This window comes from Hemibagrus wyckioides, linkage group LG29, assembly GCF_019097595.1.
Source record: "Hemibagrus wyckioides isolate EC202008001 linkage group LG29, SWU_Hwy_1.0, whole genome shotgun sequence".
Taxonomy (NCBI): Eukaryota; Metazoa; Chordata; class Actinopteri; order Siluriformes; family Bagridae; genus Hemibagrus; species Hemibagrus wyckioides.
The window spans coordinates 19503925-19525222 of NC_080738.1; the positions used below are offsets into that span (position 1 = coordinate 19503925).

The 21298-nt window shown below is 40.8% G+C and overlaps 2 protein-coding genes across 6 annotated transcripts; one reads left to right on the forward strand and one right to left on the reverse strand.

Annotated features, from left to right (window-relative positions):
• Window positions 1-2280: 2280 nt before the first annotated feature.
• On the forward strand, window positions 2281-19602 carry LOC131349191 (E3 ubiquitin-protein ligase TRIM65-like). Of its 4 annotated transcripts, XM_058384644.1 has the most exons (14): window positions 2281-2547; window positions 2696-2729; window positions 3994-4091; window positions 4167-4267; window positions 5750-6422; window positions 6646-6741; window positions 6835-7068; window positions 7193-7328; window positions 7409-7468; window positions 7906-14125; window positions 14216-14498; window positions 15285-17111; window positions 17642-17848; window positions 19466-19602. In XM_058384644.1, exons 5-10 carry the CDS (start codon window positions 5844-5846, stop codon window positions 8544-8546), a joined length of 1746 nt encoding a protein of 581 aa, XP_058240627.1. In that variant the 5' UTR covers window positions 2281-2547; window positions 2696-2729; window positions 3994-4091; window positions 4167-4267; window positions 5750-5843; the 3' UTR covers window positions 8547-14125; window positions 14216-14498; window positions 15285-17111; window positions 17642-17848; window positions 19466-19602. The 4 variants fall into 4 exon arrangements, with proteins under 4 accessions (XP_058240627.1, XP_058240628.1, XP_058240625.1 ...); XM_058384642.1 differs by lacking the exons at window positions 3994-4091; window positions 4167-4267 and having other exon boundaries at window positions 2282-2547; XM_058384645.1 differs by lacking the exons at window positions 2696-2729; window positions 3994-4091; window positions 4167-4267.
• LOC131349193 (CD209 antigen-like protein C) lies at window positions 19120-21195 on the reverse strand. Of its 2 annotated transcripts, none has more exons than XM_058384652.1 (5): window positions 21064-21195; window positions 20338-20664; window positions 20113-20255; window positions 19934-20031; window positions 19120-19595 (listed from the first exon to the last, which is right to left on the reverse strand). In XM_058384652.1, exons 1-5 carry the CDS (start codon window positions 21188-21190, stop codon window positions 19397-19399), a joined length of 894 nt encoding a protein of 297 aa, XP_058240635.1. In that variant the 5' UTR covers window positions 21191-21195; the 3' UTR covers window positions 19120-19396. The 2 variants fall into 2 exon arrangements, with proteins under 2 accessions (XP_058240635.1, XP_058240634.1); XM_058384651.1 differs by having other exon boundaries at window positions 19934-20034.
• Window positions 21196-21298: the final 103 nt, after the last annotated feature.

Below are 21298 nucleotides of genomic sequence, written 5' to 3' on the forward strand. Positions count from 1 at the left end.
CAGAAAGAAATGTTTTAGGTTCTGAAAGTCTGGATCAGATTCATCTCTCTCAGGATTAAGAAGTTTGTGTAGAAAGTAACTTTTTATTCCAACAACGATGAATAATAACTCATTATTTTGATGTGAATATTATTACTTTTTTCTTTAAATCCTCATCGTTGCCTAATTCTGCTCTCTTCATCTGCATTCTGAGAGATTTTCTGATCTGGTTTATTTCAGTGACATATTATAAAAGGCCCCTCAGGTCAGTAACTGTTGGACTGACAGACTCTGACAAATCCTTGACCATTAAAACTAAAAAATCCTACAGTACAGTGTGATGTGCAGCGTATTTTGTAACAAAGCACTCGGGTTTCAGAAGATGGAGAAGTTCAGTGTGGTTAAAGTTCTTGTGAAGGCTCTGGTCTGAGTGGATTTAGACCTTACTGAACTCATGCAGGCCATGTCTGATTCTCACAGCTTTAGAAATGTGTCCAGTTTACTGTAGTGGACTCTGATATCTAATAACAAGGGTCAGTGTTCCTCTCAGACACATGCACTGATCTCTCTCTCTCTCTTTCTTTTCCAAACAGGAAAATACAGGAGATTCTGTCTGTGAGGACGACAGCAGTTTATCAGCAGGTTTGTGAGCAGTGACTGCAGCAGCAGTGGAACAGAACAGACTGGAACTAAAGGTTGATTATCAGATTTTTATCAGACCCTAACACATAAAGATGGCTTTATTTATTATTATTATTATTATTATTATTTTTCATAAACACAGAATCAACAGATACAACAATGCATAGCCAAACATTTCATCTTTTTTATTTGTAAACAATAGATGATGTTTATTTCACATTTTCATATTAATTGTCATAATCTCCTGCAACTAATCATCCAGCTTTATTTCAATTCCAGATGTTTTTAATGAAATTATGATTAAATAAAGAGGACAAGTCTTTGGTAGAATAAAGAAACGACGTTGTTCCAGTTTCAATAATAACTCGAGTTGGACAGAAGATTCTCACACATCAGCTCTTCCTGTGCATTTCAAAGTAAACCACAAGAGTGTGTGGTGTCCTAACAATCACCTAACGCTGTGTGTAAACTAGATCATCAGGTCACACTCTACACCACGTATAATCACACAGTTTATCTAAAACACACCCTCAGAGCTCAGATTTGGAGAGTGATCAGAAACTAAAGCTACACTGCTGTCTAAATCTTCACCTCTTTAACACAGAGACATCAGTTTCCTGTCACGCTCCAAAGCTGAGATCTGAGCTTCCTGTCTTTAGTGGAGAAAATGAATGGAATCTATTGGAAATGTGAATCTCGGATCTCAGCTCGGGACACGAACCCAAACCAAACACACTTCAGCTACGGCTTCACCTCAGAAACCAGCGGTGTGAAGATGAAGGACATCTGAAAACACAGGAAGAGGACTGATTGATTGACTGATAAAAACTCGACTTTCTCTGATCTTCTCCAGATTCTCAGCGTGGGTTGAAGAGGTGAAGATTTAGACAGCAGTGTAGCTTTAATTCTCTGAGTTTTAATGCAGGGTAAAATGTCCACTATAAGACTAAATAAAGCTACAGTGTGTTTATAAAGAACATAAATACAGTGCTGCCACCGTGTGGATGAAGGCTGAACTGCAGCGAAAACATGCTGAAAAGCTGAAATCCTGCAACTTTTGAACATTTCTGTCCCTGAGAGCTGAAATAAATTGGTGGAGTTGGACTAGGTGTGTAATCAGGGGGTTGGAGGACTAACTGGAGTTTTTAGGATGTTTCTGTATGATTTCTAAAATCCTTCAGGATCAAGACTATTGCCTTCTCCAGCGTGGAGATTATACAATTCAGTTTATGATGCACTAGATTGTTGAATTTTTTAAACTAACTTTATTTCATTTTAAATTCATCTTGAAAGTAATCTATATGTATATAACACATTTATTACCAGAAATATTTATGGATGCAGGAATGTATTCGATCACTCCTATAAATAAATAAAAATCAGTAAATACACATTCCTCCTGCTGCCACCTGGTGTCCGTGTCTGGTACTGCAACTACTCTGTTCCTCCTGCTGCCACCTGGTGTCCGTGTCTGGTACTGCAACTACTCTGTTCCTCCTGCTGCCACCTGGTGTCCGTGTCTGGTACTGCAACTACTCTGTTCCTCCTGCTGCCACCTGGTGTCCGTGTCTGGTACTGCAACTACTCTGTTCCTCCTGCTGCCACCTGGTGTCCGAGTCTGGTACTGCAACTACTCTGTTCCTCCTGCTGCCACCTGGTGTCCGAGTCTGGTACTGCAACTACTCTGTTCCTCCTGCTGCCACCTGGTGTCCGAGTCTGGTACTGCAACTACTCTGTTCCTCCTGCTGCCACCTGGTGTCCGAGTCTGGTACGGCACCTCACAAACCCTATTTAGCTTTTAAATATTTGTAGTTTAAGTGCAGAGGAACTACATTTCCCATGAGGCCATTACATCACTTCCGCCATTACAGTTTACGGTCTAGAAAGAGACACGAAGTTTAACAGAAGAGAAAAGAGAGATATAAGGTAAGAGTTTTTATTTTTACAACTTTTTTTTAATTGTTTCTGGTTACTGGAAAATAAGATGTTTCTGGAAAATAAAATGAAAAATAAATAATGTTATGGAAATGTGTGCAAAAAGTCCTAATGAGAGGAAATGTGTTTGTTGTTTCAGTGTTATCAGCGGTCTTGTATTTAGGAAGATACAGGTATTTACTTTATTTGATCTTGTTTTTATTTTTATTTTATATTTTATTTTACTACATAATCACGTGCAAAGATCAAGGAAGTGCAAATAGGTCAAAATAAAAAAAAGAGTAGAAGGAGGATGTCTGGGTGTGATGATGATGTCCAGGAGCAGAGCGACTGACCACAGCTTCAGTCACTCAGGAGTTTTAAAGTAAATCTTTGAGCACTCACGTTATTTCCAAGCGGACGTAATCTTTTGGGTTAAAACGATTTTTACATCCAGGGACATAGAAGTTTGTGTCATTCCACACACAACAACTTCTGAGCACCATATAATTATAGCAGCCATAATTAGGGACTTCACCATGAGAAAACCATGTATGAACATGTTTGCTGGTTTCAGACTCATTTTAAATAAAGAAATTGGGAACTGAAGGCCCTATAAAGATAATGTTTTTATTCCCAAGCTGCATAAATTCTTTTATTTTGGGATTTATTTTCTGTGTTGTTCCCCATGCAAACCATTATACAATGACTATCTACAGTATATTCAAGTTTGAGTGTCCAGGGTTGGGAAGGTTATATGTTGCTGGGAATATTTGCGGCACAGCTAGAGGTTTGTGGTGTGGATATTTCAGTAGAAACATACAGGCTGATGTAATAGGGTTCTTAATCAATTCTGAACTTAACTGTCAACGTGGAAAATGGTGAAGTTATTCCAATCTCAGTCTCTTTAAGACTCAACATAATGATCAAATTCATGATGGTAGAATTCTTTCACGAACATTGCTGGTTTCCAAATTAAAAACAACTTCGGAGCACGCTTCTTCATCTTCATCTTCTTGAGATTTTATTGGCGGTTGACCAAAACAATAAAATGGTGTATTTCCGCCACCAACTGGTATGGAGTGTGGATTGAAACGACTTTCTCCCTTCCTTATTATATTTTATTTTTTTAATTCCTCTCCCACAGATTAGTTCTTTTAAGATTCATTTCTCAAGTTATTTTGTAAAATATTTCTCGGTATAACTTTGAAGCAGTCTGTAGTTCCTCCTGCATCACACATGACCTCCACAACACTACGTACTACGTAATCACTTCAGAAGAGACGGGTGCGGTGGAGTGTGGAGAAGGAGGACCACTCAGTTGTGTTGTGTGTGGAATGACACAAAATTCTATGACTTTGTGTCAGTTTTTTTGCTTAAAATAGTCCGTTCGTGTGTGTGTGTGTGTGTGTGTGTGTGTGTGTGTGTACCCTGGATGTGGAAATCATTTCACTGAAGTCAAAAGGTGAAGATCTCTGGAGTGCCTGAGAGAGAGGAGAAAGCTCACTGCAGACTCCAACAGGACTGAAAGATCCTGTTATCCACATATTAAACCTGTAAGCGCTAAGCCAATAGAATATATAGCCTTTATATCCAATATAATGTGATTTTTAGTATTTAATATTTTTAAGCGCACATGGACTACATTTCCCACGAGGCGATAACTTCCGCCATTCCAGTTTACTTCATAGAAAGAGACGATGTTTAGCAGAAGAGGACAGGGACATGTGAGGTAAATTCATTTTTACAGCTTTGTTATTTGTTTTTGATTACAAAAATACAATTTTAAAAAATAAATGTGGTTTATGGAAACGTGTGCAAAAGGTTTATGATGATAAAGAGAGATACTCAGGGTAAAATCTTACTCCAGTAAAAGTAGAAGGTCCTCAGTTTGAATTTCTGCTTGAGTTTAAAGTACAAAAGTAAAAAAAAAATATTACATTTATCCTAGCTCTAATGTTCTAATGTTTTCTAACGAACTTTTCATTTTATACAAGGTCTGAGAAATGATCATGATGTCAGTGAACGTATTCTAAATCAAGGAGCACAAGGGGAACATGGGGCTGGAAAATAGCAGGACTTGAGAACAATTAGGTTTTCTTGCTCAGATTTAGATTATTCTTAAGATTAAATTTAAACCTGATAAAACATTTTACCATGTAGATGGGTCAGTGTTTACAGGGCACAGGTTTTTGTGCATGGACACTACACGTGTAAACTGTTTCTTACATAAAGTGCTTAAAAATGAAAATATAAACATCACAGCAGAAGAAAATATGAAGTTTACATACAGCGGAACAGTCTGACTTGGTCACTCATACAGAATAACTAATGTGTGATGGACACTCCTGTGTCCTGGGAATCAGTTTTAAACAAATGACCAGTGAGGATCTGAGCAGATTGACTTTAACAGAAACTTGTTGCTCTACAGATTCAGAGGAAAGAAAGTTGAAATTCAGTGAATATTTCAGTATTCAGTAACTAATGCTTTGGTGTGTGATGGACAGTTACAGTGTTTGTGCAGTAATCTGATTCTGCTTTACATAAAAAACTATGAAAAGAAATGTTACTTGGTGACCGGTCAAATATCAACAATAAAAGTTGAGCTCTTGGGTTATTGTGTTTCTGTAGAACATCAGTAACGTTATTGTAGACTGCTGCTCAAGAGTTACTCATTACGTTAGCTTACTTAGCTAACTAAAGCATAATAAGCCATACACAACATCGTTAAGATAATGACAGATTTATTCACATACACAATAAAATCCTTCAATGCTGCGAGCTAACATTAGATTCATATTAAAGAAGACCTCATCAGTCTTACTGGGTATCAGTGAAAACAAACACCTTGTCCTTGTTCATCACACCAGCAGTGATGGAAACTTCTCACACAGTGACTTTGGTCTCATATGGTGTTAGTACAGTGGAGGTCCATCAGGTCCAAGATCTCCTGGACAAACAGGCCGTTTTTATTTACACCAGAGCACATGGAGTTCTGTTGTACTGGAGATGAGGAGTATGTGATGAACTGACCTTCAGACCTTCATTTCACACCATTCTCTGGTGATGACTCTCCATGTGAACTCTTCACTTCTCCACTCCTACAACAACTAGTTTCTCCTGTTTCACCACATTCTTTTAAAAACAAATTATAGTTTTTTCAGCATATCTTCCATTTTTAGATAATTGAAGGTAAATTCTCATCTCTTCCCAGGTCATTTACATTTACGTCTCAGCTGTTTGGACATCTCGGAAAAGTTTATTCCACCACCTCAGTGCCAGAATCCTGACGAGTACCTCGTGGTGAAATGGCTGAAGCTAGAGTTTCTGTGAATTTGGATGACTTCACCTGTCCTGTCTGCTTAGATCTTCTGAAAGATCCTGTCTCTGTTCCCTGTGGACACAGTTTCTGTAAGAACTGCATCAACACTCAGTGGGATAGAGAGGTTCACAAAGGAGTCTACAGCTGCCCCGTGTGTAAACATCACTGTAGTCCACGACCGGTCTTGGGTAGGAATGTCATGTTGGCTGAAATGGTGGAGAAGCTGAAGAAGACACGTGTTCCTGAAAGAACCCTCGCCGGACCTGAGGATGTGGAGTGTGACGTCTGCGTCAGGCAAAAGCATAAAGCCGTGAAGTCGTGTCTGGTGTGTTTAGCGTCGTACTGCGAAGTTCACTTTAATCTTCATGAAGAGCTGCACCCAGGAAACACACACACAGTGACCGAAGCCAGGAGCAAACTCAGAAACAGGCTCTGTAGCTGGCATCAGGAGCTTAAAAAGTTTTTTTGTGTCACCGAGGAGAGATTCGTGTGCTCTGGGTGTCTTCAGTCTGGTTGTAAAAGCCATGACACCACTACAATCACAGACAAACGATTTTATCAGCAGGTAAGAATCCATTTCTGTTGTTTTGCTCTTTAAATCCTGTGTATTTGTGAAGATGTAGAAAAGATCAGTAAAATATTGCTAGGTTGTAATTTTGTGAGTGTGTATCAAGAGAAATGGTACTTCAGTGGTGAAGGTGTTGGAGTAACTAATCGGCTGGGGCTGGGCCCCTGAGCAAGGCCCTGATTTTAACCTTTGATCAAATCATTCTGTATTTTTTCTACAGCGTGAGATTGGAAATCTCCAGGCGCAGGTTCTCCAGAGATCTCAATCAGCAGAGAGCAGCCTGAAAGATTTAAAGAAAGCAATACATTTAATCAAGGTCATGAAAGATAAAACATAAATACAGCATAAAACTAGATCGACTTTTCATATAATATAATAATATCTAAATCTAATCTTGGTTTAATAACAGACCAGCGCACAGACAACACTGGATCAGAGTGAGAAGATCTTCATGGATTTGATCCTCTCAGCTGAGAGGAAACGTTCAGAGATTCGAGACATGGTCAAAGCTACAAAAGAAGCTGAAGTGCAGCGAGCTGTGGACATGCTGCACTGTGTGGAACAGGAAGTGACTACACTGAGGAAGAGAGATAAGGATCTGGTTCAGCTTGCACAGTTAAACGATGATTTCCTCTTCGTCAGGGTAACTCTGTAGATCATCTCTTCATGTTCTCTTCAGTTTTTAATCCATGACACTGATATTTTGTTTAGTAATCAGGTACATATAAAGCACTAATGAAACTTTTGCTGTTCAACATCCCTCACAGACCTTCATGTTCCTCTCTGACCTTTCATCATGTGGTGATGTTCCACAAGTTACTGTCAACCTGTCACCTTTTAAAGAACTACAATCGTCTCTGGAAAGGTTCTCTATTACAGGATTAGACACACAGCCCAGATCAGGTGAGAACATGAGCAGGACAGAACCCTCATTTATTGCTTCTCTAGTTTTAAAGTTTGACCGCCTTCGTCTCTTTTTATAGCTAACAGATGCCACATGGTTCAAACTTCTGTTCCGATCATCAGAGAGGATTTTCTTCAGTGTAAGCAACTTTAAGATTTATTTACAGCTCATTTTCAGGTATTTCTCTTTTTATTGGGAATTGATACATGGATGGAGGTTTGGATTATCGACGATGTCATGTTTTTCAAATCTGTTTATTATCAGTGGAGTGTGTGCTGTACACATCTCTGTTGCTATGGAAACGATAAGGTATCAGAGCAAGCGCATTAATATAAAGCTGTGCTGCAGTCAGAGGTGCTGTTAGAGAGAATTAATCAACACCTGATCTACAAATCAGTCCAGCAGCTCTGTAGGGAAAAAAGTTCAGAATACAGCTTATCTTTTCTTTTGGTGTGTGCGTGTGTGTGTGCGTGTGTGTGTGCGTGTGTGTGTGCGTGTGTGTGTGCGTGTGTGTGTGCGTGTGTGTGTGCGTGTGTGTGTGTGCGTGTGTGTGTGTGTGTGTGATTAAAATAACAGATTTTCGTCAGTTGACAGTGGATCCTAGATCAGCCTACAAAGCCCTCCAGCTTTCTGAGGGCAACAGAAAAATAACCTTTGATGACACAAAACCAAACAATAACAGAGGGCCTGAGGTCTTTAACTACTTCGCTCAGGCTCTGTGTAGAGAAGCTCTTCAGGAACGCTGTTACTGGGAGGTGGAATGGGGAGGCCAGCGGGTTTACATCGCGGTAGCATACGGAGATGTGGAAAGACACGGCTGCTGTTCTGAAGTGAGCTTTGGACAAAACATTAAATCCTGGAGTTTATGCTGTAATTCCTCTCAGTTTGAGTTTTTCCACAATTCCCGTAAGACCGTCATTTCAGGTCCAGTGTCTACAAGAGTAGGAATTTATCTGGATTACAGAGCTGGATCTCTGTCCTTCTACAGCATCACAAACACCATGACTCTCCTCCACCGAGTCTGCACCAGCTTCACCAAGCCGCTGTACGCTGGGTTCTGGGTGTTCGATTACTCCAGTGTGAAACTGTGTGGGAGGAATGAGAAAGTGCTTCCTCACACTCCTCCTCTTCCTCCTCCTGCTGCTACTAAAACTTCATTACGTGTAGATCAATTTTATTTTGAATCATATAATGTATCCTGGAGTAGGTTCGAGTAAATTGCTCCATACAAATCACTTACCTATATAGACTATAGGCTTTGTTTCCACAGCACTGGACCTGCTGTGTCTTTATTCTGGTCTGGTGGAGCAGGTAGACAGCAGATGTGTTCAGGAGCTAATATTTCATTACACAGATTTATTTAGGAATGTCATCATTTTGTTCCTTGCAGGTGAACACCATATACCCTAGAAATGTCTTTCTTTTTTTTTCTTTTTTTTGTGAAACCCTTGGTGACTATTTTAAGCTTTTCTACTTTTAAAACTCTGATTTAAACTCTATTCTCTGTACACTATCATACTCTAAAGACTTGTTTTGCTGTATGTTAATGAAGTTAATTTAGTTTATTTAGTATGCTCTGGGATCAAGTAGGGTTCTAGTAATCACTCACTGAGCGTGATGTTGAGCTTCTTGCTGTGTTAAAGGATCTGGATAATCAGCTTTGATTTAGATGATTAAAGATAGAACTAAACACAATCAAAGTTCATCTCAGTCTTTTGTTACGTCCTGGAAGTAAAACTAAAAATGATCAAAGTTTCTTGTTATTACTTTCCATTATTTTATTCAATTTAATTTAAACACTGTGAAGTACATTTATGAGAAAGAAAGAAAGAAAGAAAGAAAGAAAGAAAGAAAGAAAGAAAGAAAGAAAGAAAATGTTTTTTTTTTTATTAGACTGATGGTTTTCTCAGTGTGGCCTTCTGGTTAAAGATCTCTGCCTAAATGTAATAAAATATAAAGCTCAGGATGCAGAGGCAGGATTGATAGAGTGCGTTATGTTATGTTATGTTATGTTATGTTATGTTATGTTATGTTATGTTATATTATATTATATTATATTATATTATATTATATTATATTATATTATATTATATTATAAACCTGGTAGTGCAGTATGGGTGGTTTCTTAGGGCATATTGTTATTATAATTAAATTTAATTATTGAGTTGATCAACATTTTGAATCCAGTTTTTTCAACTACGGAGTGAAATGTTTATCAGTTTCCTTATTATTAGTCATTATTAGTCATTATAAGTCATTATAAGTCATTTGCTCTCAGGTAACACATTGCACACAAATTACTGTATAACAAATACAGTATATGCTGTAAGAATCATATAAATATCATTCAAATTAATTCATTATTCATTTATTATTCCCCTTCTGATAAAATAGTCTTTACATGAAGCCTGTTTGACGGCATTGATGGCTGATGCTAAAACAAAATTTTGTTGGGGCACAAACAAACTTCAAATGAAAGTGTGTGTTAGTAATGAAGGAGTGTAAATAGCCATTTATCAGGTGATAATGTATCATTACTGCGAAGATAAAATATTAAAAATGTTAAAGTATGCAATAAATGTAGTATGAATCAGTGAACTTGAGTTCAATGTGGGTTTATTATCAGTAATGAAGGTAATCATTAAACAAACACGCACACATACTCTGGAAAGTTGCCTAATCACTTGACTGCTGCTGAATTTGTAAATTGTGTTGATCTGGTCCAAGCTCCTTGACTCTTTTCTTTTCTTCACCAGAACTCCTTGTGAAAGGGTATTTTTGTAAAGACAGGGTCTGTAGTGTGTAAATTGTTTCCTACATAAAGTGCTTAAAAATGAAATATAAACATCACAAATATGAAGTACTAAAGCAGGACAGTCTGAACAGTTTTAAACAAATGCCCAGCAAGGTTCTGAGCAGATTTACTTTAACAGAAACTTGCTGCTCTACAGATTCAGGGGGAAAAAAGCTCAAATTCAGTCAATATTTTAGTATTCAGTAACTAATGCTTTGGTGTGTGATGGACAAAAAACAACACAAGGCAGGACACATAGCACAAAAAACGAAATATGCAACGAAAACAAAATGAAATGTGATGTGCAAACTTGAGAAAATGTGAAAACCAGGTATCTAAAGGGAACCTGTTGTAGTTCCCTTTCAAGGGAACTCGACGCTGCATTTATAACCTGGACCTGGACCCCACCCAGGAATGGGATCCAGTTCCAGTTTATAAAACCTGATAAACGTGTGCGGAGAAGACCAGCCTGCCACAGCACAAATCTCCTGGAGGGGAACACCCCTAGCCAGGGCACTGGATGAGGTGACACCCTTAGTGGAGTGAGCCCAGGTGATGTCCTGTAGTTCGTGATCGCCTGAATGCCCTGCCATGTGCACCGGCAGTCTCCACTGTCCTGAAAGTGGCCATGTATTCTCTGGGCCTGTGTGTGCTTTGCCTCTCTGATGGCTTGGGACAGTTTGGCCCTTGCTGTTTTTAAGGCCACCTTGTCCTCTGCTCTGAAGGCGCAGTCTCACACACTTCTGCAGTCATCCACAGCTTCTGGTTGGAGCATGTGGTGATGGTCTTGGAGACAGTCATGTCATTGATGCACTTGCCAATGTAGCCGGTCACTGATGCTGTGTAACTCCAAGTTTATAGAGTCCCTGTTGGTTGCAGCCTCCCTGAACATGTTCCAGTCAGTGCACTCAAAACAGTCCTGAAGAGCAGAGAAGGCTCCGGCTGGCCAGGTTTAAACCTGTTTCAAAACCGGTTTGGTGCATCTGACGAGTGGCCTGTATGCTGGAATCAACATAACAGAGATGTCTGAGTAGCCAAGATGGGGGCGGCGCTCCACACAATACGCGCCTCCACTTTAGAGCATACAGCTTCCTTGTGGAGGGAGCCCTGGCATTCATCAGAATCTCCACAGCCTCTGATGAGAGGCCTGCCTCTGGGAACTGGTCCCCCTCAGGGGTCAGACCCAGAGCTTCAACATTTGTGGGCGGGGATGGAGCATCACCCCTCGCACCTGAGACGAGATCTTTCTTGACAGAAATCTTCCAAGAAGCACTGTCTAGGAGGGAGAAAAAGTCCGCAAACCAAACTTGAGTGGGCCAGCAGGGAGCCACTAGAAGAAGGTGGACCCTGTAGTGGCACACTCTAGCTAGGACTTTTGGGAGCAAAGCTACTGGGGGAAAGGCGTACAGAGAGGGAAAGGCTGTACCAGAGCATTCAGGCTCAGAGGGGCTGGATAAGAGAGGGAGCGGACAGTGTGTCGACTCCACAGAGGTGAACAGATCCAGAACAGATACAGTTTCCACCACCTGAGGGTGGAGCCGCCACTCCCTGGGGCTCAGGAGGTGTCTGGACAGGAAGTCTGCCTCCCGATTTATGTGCCCTGGAACAAAAATCGGTCTCAACAAAGAAGTCTGGTCTCTGCCCAGAGCAGGATCTGTTGCACCAACAGAGGGCATGGACCAAGACCGCCCTGACGATTGACATAAGCAACCACTGTGGTGCTGTCTGTGTGCACCAGCACATGGAAGCCCCTTAGGTGTGGGAGAAAGTGTTTCAGTACTAGAAGCACAGCCCTCATCTCCAGGCAATTTACGTGCCACGAGAGTTGAGCGTCTTTCCAAAGACCATGGGTGGGGCGGCCATCCAAGACCCACCAGAAAGTGAGGTGTCCAAGGAGTCCCTCAACAATGACATGCCATTAGAGTGGGACCCAAGGTCAGAGACCGGAGTCTTCCACATAAGAAGGGTACGAAACCCACAGCGAATAACCCTTTTATGGCACCGAGCCTGCACCTCTGAGCCAGAACTGGAACAGCCATGACGCCGAGCACAATCTGTGCCTCAGCGGCAAAGAGGCTTCGGTCTAGTCAAATACCATTCACTGCTAACAGTATGGAAGCCATCCAAGCAGGAGATAGACATGCCTGCACCGTGGTGGAATCCAAAATTACCCCCAAGAAGGTGGTTCTCTGAGAAGGAGAAAGTACACACTTCTCTGGGTTCAAGCTGAGGCCTAGAGCCTCGTATAAAGAAGCACAGCATCCTGATGACTGGCTGCCATGACCTTTGACTGGGCCAGGACAAGCCAGTCGTACAGGAAACTAAGTACATGGATGCCCTGGAAACACAGCGGTGCCAGGGCAGCACCAATGGGCTAGACCGAAAGGAAAAACCCGATACTGGTAAGCTTCGCCCCCAAAAGCAAACCTGAGGAACTTCCTGTGTTCTGGCCAAATACCTATATGAAAATAGGCATCTTGAGGTCTACCATCACAAACCAGTCCTTGGACCTGATCTATGACACAATCAGTCTCATAGTGGGCATCTTGAACCTGAACATCATTAGGGCAGAGTTCAGAGCTCGCAGGTCCAAAATTGGACGCAGTCCTCCGTCTCACTTGGGAAAGACAAAATACCAGCTGTAAAGGCCAGAGTCTCAATCTTGAAGGGAAACATGTCCTATGGTCCCTTTTCTCAGAAGAGAGAGAAGTTCCTCTTGGAGGAATGTAGTTTGTTGTGTGCAGACGATTGTGGGCAACACTGCCTGAAATGGAAGAGGACAGGTGGCGAATTGGATCCTATACACTTACCCTACGGTATCTAGGACCCACTGAAAGACACCTGGCAGAAGTTTCCACGCTGCCAGGCTGTCTAAAAGAGGTGTCAACCTTGTGTTTTCTCCTCCAGCGTCCTGAAACAGTGAACTGGCAGGTGCAAACTGGGAGGAATAGATTTATGAGGGGAAAAACAGGAGCAAGGGTGGGCCCTACCAACCCCCGAAACACCAGAGGTAGTGGGGTAGAAGGTAGGGAAAGCATCACTAAGGAGGATGCTCCCAGGAAACCTAGCCTTCGGGCATCAGGATGCCTTCATGGCCCGCCTGGCCAAGATCTCAGGTTAGGTCTTGCCTGATGGGCCTGGGCCCAAGTGGGCCTTGTGAGATTAAGCCACAGGCGCCTCTCTGTAGCAACTAGCACAGCCATTGAACGGCCAATGGTGCAGGCCATGTGCTTCGAGGCATGGAGTGCATGATCTGTGTTTCAATGCAGCTCAGAGACTGCATCAGGGCTCAGTCCCTTGCCGCAGTCAAGCTCCCTCAGCAGGTCAGCCTGGTAGGCCTGTAGGGACACATCGGCTTGGACCGCTGCCATGTAGGCCTTCCCCCAAGGGCTGAAGTGACTCTACACCTTTCAGAAGGGAGCACCAGCCTCCTCCATGCCAGCGATGTAGGGGAGAGATGGCTCGCAAGCTTCTCTTCTAACTTGTGCATAACCATGTTCATCCAGCCCCATAATGGCTGAATAATTAGAGGAGGCCGAGGAAAAAAGGCGCGCAGAAAATGGCCACTGTCTGCATGAGAGGGGCGCGCAGCCCGAAGTCAGGGAGCGGTCCTCAAGTTTAGAACAGACGGCGCTAGCTTCCTGCTTTGGCCAGTTTAAGTTTAGGTCCTCGGATGCCACTGATTGTGGTGGCAAATCGATGGAGGAATTCAAAGACATCTCCACTTCCGGGTCGGGAGAAATCGCAGCACGAGCTCCCAGAGCCGAAATGCGGACATCGGAGTCAGGAGAGCAGAAAAGAGAAAGGGAAAGACCTCTCTCTTCTTCCACTTCCTCTAACTCCATCTGCGAAGCACAGAAGCATGGCCGGTTCAGTCTGACTGGGTCAGTCAGAGTGGGTTCTTCACTCTCTCAGACCTGAGAACAGATGATTCAGGACTTTACACAGTTCACAGCACTAAAGAGCTGGAGGGAAAACAGGAGTATCAGCTGGAGGTGTACGGTCAGTGGGCTTTTCACAGATTTTACACATAAACAATAAATAAAGCTTAAATTCTGATCTTATCAGGTTGTTCATGTTGTTTCTGTACAGAGAGAGTTTCAGCTCCTCAGGTGATGAACACAATCTCCAGATCTTCAGAGTTCTGTTCATTACTGTGTTCTGTGAGGAACATCAGAGGACTGAAGCTCATCACATATGAATGTTTTATTAAACCAAACTAGCAGCAGCTCCAAATCCAACATCACACTGAATCTTCATCTAGAAATAAAGAAGACGGAGAATCACAGAGAGAGAACCTTCAGCTGTGTGTCTTCCAACCCAGTCAGTAATGAGACTACAATCACCATCACACACGTCTGCTCTCTGAACACAGGTAGGAGACGAGGTGAAGCTTAAATAAAGCTGTTGTAGTGGAACTTTCTCACACACAAAGACTTCTTAAGATTATATTAATATTAATCTGGATCACTTTTAATAACACAAACACACCCAAGGAGAACTTTTTAGTGTTTCTTTTCCTATGGTGTGTGTATTGTTTCTAAACCACAATTTATCCATAAACAACTTCTCAGGAGAAAACAAGAACAATCAGAAAGAAATGTTTTAGGTTCTGAAAGTCTGGATCAGATTCATCTCTCTCAGGATTAAGAAGTTTGTGTAGAAAGTAACTTTATTCCAACAACGATGAATAATAACTCATTATTTTGATGTGAATATTATTACTTTTTTCTTTAAATCCTCATCGTTGCCTAATTCTGCTCTCTTCATCTGCATTCTGAGAGATTTTCTGATCTGGTTTATTTCAGTGACAGATTATAAAAAGCCCCTCAGGTCAGTAACTGTTGGACTGACAGACTCTGACAAATCCTTGACCATTAAAACTAAAAAATCCTACAGTACAGTGTGATGTGCAGCGTATTTTGTAACAAAGCACTCGGGTTTCAGAAGATGGAGAAGTTCAGTGTGGTTAAAGTTCTTGTGAAGGCTCTGGTCTGAGTGGATTTAGACCTTACTGAACTCATGCAGGCCATGTCTGATTCTCACAGCTTTAGAAATGTGTCCAGTTTACTGTAGTGGACTCTGATATCTAATAACAAGGGTCAGTGTTCCTCTCAGACACATGCACTGATCTCTCTCTCTCTCTTTCTTTTCCAAACAGGAAAATACAGGAGATTCTGTCTGTGAGGACGACAGCAGTTTATCAGCAGGTTTGTGAGCAGTGACTGCAGCAGCAGTGGAACAGAACAGACTGGAACTAAAGGTTGATTATCAGATTTTTATCAGACCCTAACACATAAAGATGGCTTTATTTATTATTATTATTATTATTATTATTATTATTATTATTATTATTATTATTATTATTTTGCATAAACACAGAATCAACAGATACAACAATGCATAGCCAAACATTTCATCTTTTTTATTTGTAAACAATAGATGATGTTTATTTCACATTTTCATATTAATTGTCATAATCTCCTGCAACTAATCATCCAGATTTATTTCAATTCCAGATGTTTTTAATGAAATTATGATTAAATAAAGAGGACAAGTCTTTGGTAGAATAAAGAAACGACGTTGTTCCAGTTTCAATAATAACTCGAGTTGGACAGAAGATTCTCACACATCAGCTCTTCCTGTGCATTTCAAAGTAAACCACAAGAGTGTGTGGTGTCCTAACAATCACCTAACGCTGTGTGTAAACTAGATCATCAGGTCACACTCTACACCACGTATAATCACACAGTTTATCTAAAACACATCCTCAGAGCTCAGATTTGGAGAGTGATCAGAAACTAAAGCTACACTGCTGTCTAAATCTTCACCTCTTTAACACAGAGACATCAGTTTCCTGTCACGCTCCAAAGCTGAGATCTGAGCTTCCTGTCTTTAGTGGAGAAAATGAATGGAATCTATTGGAAATGTGAATCTCGGATCTCAGCTCGGGACACGAACCCAAACCAAACACACTTCAGCTACGGCTTCACCTCAGAAACCAGCGGTGTGAAGATGAAGGACATCTGAAAACACAGGAAGAGGACTGATTGATTGACTGATAAAAACTCGACTTTCTCTGATCTTCTCCAGATTCTCAGCGTGGGTTGAAGAGGTGAAGATTTAGACAGCAGTGTAGCTTTAATTCTCTGAGTTTTAATGCAGGGTAAAATGTCCACTATAAGACTAAATAAAGCTACAGTGTGTTTATAAAGAACATAAATACAGTGCTGCCACCGTGTGGATGAAGGCTGAACTGCAGCGAAAACATGCTGAAAAGCTGAAATCCTGCAACTTTTGAACATTTTTGTTTTTAGGATGTTTGTGTGATTCCTCAAATGTAAATAAATCTTCAGGATCGAGACTATTGCCTTCTCCAGCGTGGAGATTATACAATTCAGTTTATACAAAATATGATGCACTAGATTGTTTAACTTTTTTAAACTAACTACTATTTCATTTTAAATTTTATTTTTAAAGTAATTTATATGTATATAACACATTTTTACTAGAAATATTTTTTAGCTGTAGGAATGTATTCGATCACTCCTATAAATAAATAGAAATCAGTAAATACATATTCCTCCTGCTGCCCCCTGGTGTCCGAGTCTGGTACTGCACCTCACAAACCCTCGCGAGAGCTGAAGAAAGTTCTTTATTAAACTGACCAAAGGATTTTCTACAATAAATTGTTGTAATAAATTATTGTGATTATTGTTATTATCATGGCCCACACAGGTGTACTGACTTGTTAGTAATATTTTCAGGTGTAATTAGGTTATATTCTATTGTATACTATGGCATGTTTTATTAAAAGTGTAAGCTATAAGCGTGTAGCCATAATGTATAATGTTTAGCTTTGAAATATTTGTAGTTTAAGTGCAGAGGAACTACATTTCCCATGAGGCCATTACATCACTTCCGCCATTACAGTTTACATTCTAGAAAGAGACACGAAGTTTAACAGAAGAGAAAAGACAGATATAAGGTAAGAGTTTTTATTTTTACACCTTTTTTGTTTCTGATTACGAAAATAAAATGAAAAATAAATAATCTAATGGAAATATTTTATTTGGTCTTGTATTTATTTTGTTTTATTTTTAATTAAACAATTAAGTAAGCCACTGTCTGCGCATGCGTGAGCTGCATGCGTTTGCGCGTGCCATACAGGTGAGGTGTAGTGATTATCCTTCAGGTTTAATTCGTTAATTGAACTTTAAATAAACAGTATGAAGTGAGAGAGAGAGGAAAAGAGGTTTTACAGTCGGAGAAGAGATTACAGAGAAATCAGATTCAAGAAGATTTGTAAAAAGGGCCTGTGTCTCAGGACGAGCAGCAACTTCCGGTCAGATTATTAAATTCTTCTCATATTAATCCTAACACACAGCTGGACAGGGCTTACTCCATCTACATGAGATTTCAACACTACTGTTACATTATTATTATTATTATTATTATTATTATTATTATTATAATTATTTAGTGTAAGTCCTTTCAGTGTTGTTTCTCCTCCTTTAGAGCTGGAGAAATGATGAAGGTCAGCTTGTGGTCAGCTGGGAACAGACTGCACTGTTGTCCTCTACAGCTGTTCTTTTTCCTCCTAATGTAAGCAACATCCATGTCTGATGACTGCTCCTGACTGCTGTGTTTCACACATGTGACACCAACCTTCTCCTGATGGAGTGTTTTCCCTGGGATGGTGCTGATGTGGTCAGCTGTTTGTAGGTCAGTGGGTTGTAGAGCTCTCTGGATGGAGAATTTTTATTTTTTTTGTTATTTTGTGTGTATTTTAAAAGATAAATGCGCCAGGAGCCCCAGTGTTCTGTATGAGAGTCTGTGGTGTAGTGGTAAAGACCTTGTCTCTCAATGTGGTGGTTGCTGGTTCAAATCCAGCTCAGACTTTGTAGGTGTGGACTGAAGGGCAGAGGGTGTGGAAGGTGATGTTGGAGGAAGTACCAAGAATATGAGGTGATTAGTTTTTGCATATTAAGGGAGGAAAGAAATAGCTAAGTCGAACCTCTCTCTTTCAGCTCCATAACCCCATTATTGTCCTGGTCTGACTCTGGGGGGGGCAGATGCCCGGAATACCCCCCCACTCACTCACTCACTCACTCACTCACTCACTCCACATCGTTCATGCTCATAATCCTGGAGTCCTGGCTGGGGTTTGAACCAGCAACCTCTCAACCCAGAGGCGATGCTCATCCACATGAGCTACAGGATCTCATACACACATGCTGCTATGTAGACCTTATCTCCTTCATCTAATTAATTCTGACCTGAAGCTATAAAGCTAAACCATACCCAGATTTGATCCTGGGATTGCAGGCACCAGAGTCTGTAACACTAACCACTACACCATTGGAGTAGGTAGGAGCTAGATGAAGTTTTGTCTTAATAAATGTCTCAGAGGTACCTGGCCAAGGTGTAAAAGGATGACAAGACTTCAGTGGCACCAGAACCCTACCCACTACACCACAGGGCTACTATAGACTGTAAGATTGTTTGTCTTAATAAGAGTCTCAATGGCAGCGAGAGTGCAGCATTTAAAACTTAAAGAGCCATGAACCAGGGATCACCAACACCTGAGTCCAGCTTATTAACCACTACACCAACGCAGGACACAGGCTACTTTTTTTCTTGGACTTTTCTTGGCCCCAGTGTTTTAAACTAAAGCAATGACCCCAGTTTAGAACCATGAACTTCACACACCAGAGTCCATGACACTGACCACTACTCTACTGCAGGACAGCAGAGGATAATGCATGATGGGTTTTTTCATAAACAGCTCAAAAACCCACTGGTGAAGAATTTAGTACAAGAGGAGCTGGTTAATACGAAGTATTAAATCATGTACCATATTACCAGACCTACAAATCAGCATGAAATAGAAGTGTGTGTAGAGATTTCCTGGAATTCCATAGAAATCCCAAGGGAAACAAACATCATACACTGCTGAGGTAAAACTCCACGTGCATATCAGACTCAGTGCTGGGTTTTAACTTTATTAAATAGAACTTTTGCATTTGACAATCTTAAAATAAAATGAAATGAAATCATGATCAAGTATTAGTTTGTCACATCAGACTGATCTTAAACAGCGACAGTGTTAGATTTTGTTGTCAGCTTCTCAGATGTTCTCAGTACATTTACAACATTATTTTGACTTTTGAGAACTGAAATGAAAACAATGCCATGTTTCTGTACCCTGCTTTAGATCTGAAGGTTAAAGGAGTCATGCACAGATATGAACCTGAAGGACTCTGAGAGAAATTAAACACGTTTATTAAACAAAGTTTTCCTGTTATTGGGTGAAGGATCAAATATTTTCTTTTCACACAGGGAATTAAGAGCGTCGCTGCACTTCACATCATTCCAGTTAGATGTTTCTGGACTGTTGGAGACAACCTCAGCACAGTCCTCTTTAACAAAGCCATACCATCCGTTATTCGGCTCATTTCTCCCCCAGTACCTAAACCACACAAGGAGACAAAGTGGACATGATGAATTTACAGCTCCATCAACAGTCAGTGTAGATTCCTGCAGCCAGTCAGTGATGGTCAGGTGACTACACAGTGACACGCCCACTAGATTTGATCTGTGTTTGGATCGATTACTTTTTTTAACATATGTGTGTAACACATCAGCAGAGATTGAGAAGGTGCAGATGAAGATCAGCCGCAGGTGGAACGAACATGAACAAGGTGAAATATTTTCTCCAGCATCCTGTTAGACTCTAAAATGTCTTTGCAAAAGAAACTAAACACAAAATAACCTCAAAATGTTTTTGGAACGCTTAATATTCCATACCCAATCTCCAGAGCTGTGTTATCCACCCATTTCCACTGTCCCTCCCAGTCACGGTCAGTCAGTCCAATCCATAAATTCATGCCATGTCCAGAAACAAACTGCTGTTGGCAAAACAAAAACTGATGCTGAGTTATCTTTCAACAAACATTGACTGATATCAGAACTCTGATCCTCCTCACCTGTTCTTCTCTGCTGTTGATGATCACCAGATCTGCTCCTGTGTTTCTGCAGGCCTGCCTGCTCTCCTCCCAGGTTCCTTTAACAGTGGAGATGAGGTAACAGCTGGACAAGAAGCTCAACCATCCATTTGGGCAACACTCTTCTGCAGGAACACAGTCAACACTATTAACTGAGCTCTTGATGATGTTTTGGTGAACGTCATGGCATTAGCAGTTATAACTCACCTGTTCTTGTAAGACACTTCTGCATCGCTTGACTCTCAGACCGCAGTTTATCGTAGCTGCTCTGTAACCGGTCTCTCTCTGTGGTCAGATTGTTGTTCAGGTTCATTAACAGCTCTTTCTCCATGTATAAGAGGTTATATGTGCTCTGTAACCCGTCTCTCTCTGCAGTCATGTTCTCATCATGGCTCTGTACCTGATGAAGCTCTGTGTTGTATTTTACACACAGTACAATGATCGCAGCCAGCAGGAGAAGGCACAGGATCCCCAGACTCACTGCAGCCACGTCAATCCACTTCACCTTTCTTCTTCCACAAGCACCTGCAGAACCTACAAAAGGAACAGGGTTACACTTTCACTACTGCTTGTGGCGAGATTGTGATATTTTAGACGTTTTCACAGACTGATAATCAGACAGAGATAAACCGCATGACCTTTTAACTCTCTTAGATTTTTAGACATAAATAATTTACATTGAGAGTGAATCAATTTATTAAGCACACTACATACTATTAATGCACCTCTCCTGATGTTTTTAATATTTAAATATCATTTTCACAGGAATTTATAGACTTCAGCTCTTCGTTATTTAATTTTATTTCATTTTGAATAAGAAATGAGATTATTCTTAAATGTAGATTCATGTGATGGCTGGATAGAATGTGGTGTGTGTTTTAAATGTGTTATATATATATATTAAATTTGGATTTAGAGACAGTATTATTGTACCTAGAGTCTCGGTTGTTGTGTTCAGGTAGATGCTGTCATAGATTCCGCTCTGGTTAGAAGTCTTCTCAGCATCGTCCTCGTTCAAGTAGATGTTCTCAGAATCGGCGTCATTCTCCATCATCTCCATGGTTCTGATTAACGTTCACCCAGAATGGACGCTCCTGCTGTCTGTCTGTCTGTCAGAGACTGTGGTTATGTCATGTGATATGTGTCATGTGATGCATGTCATGTGTTT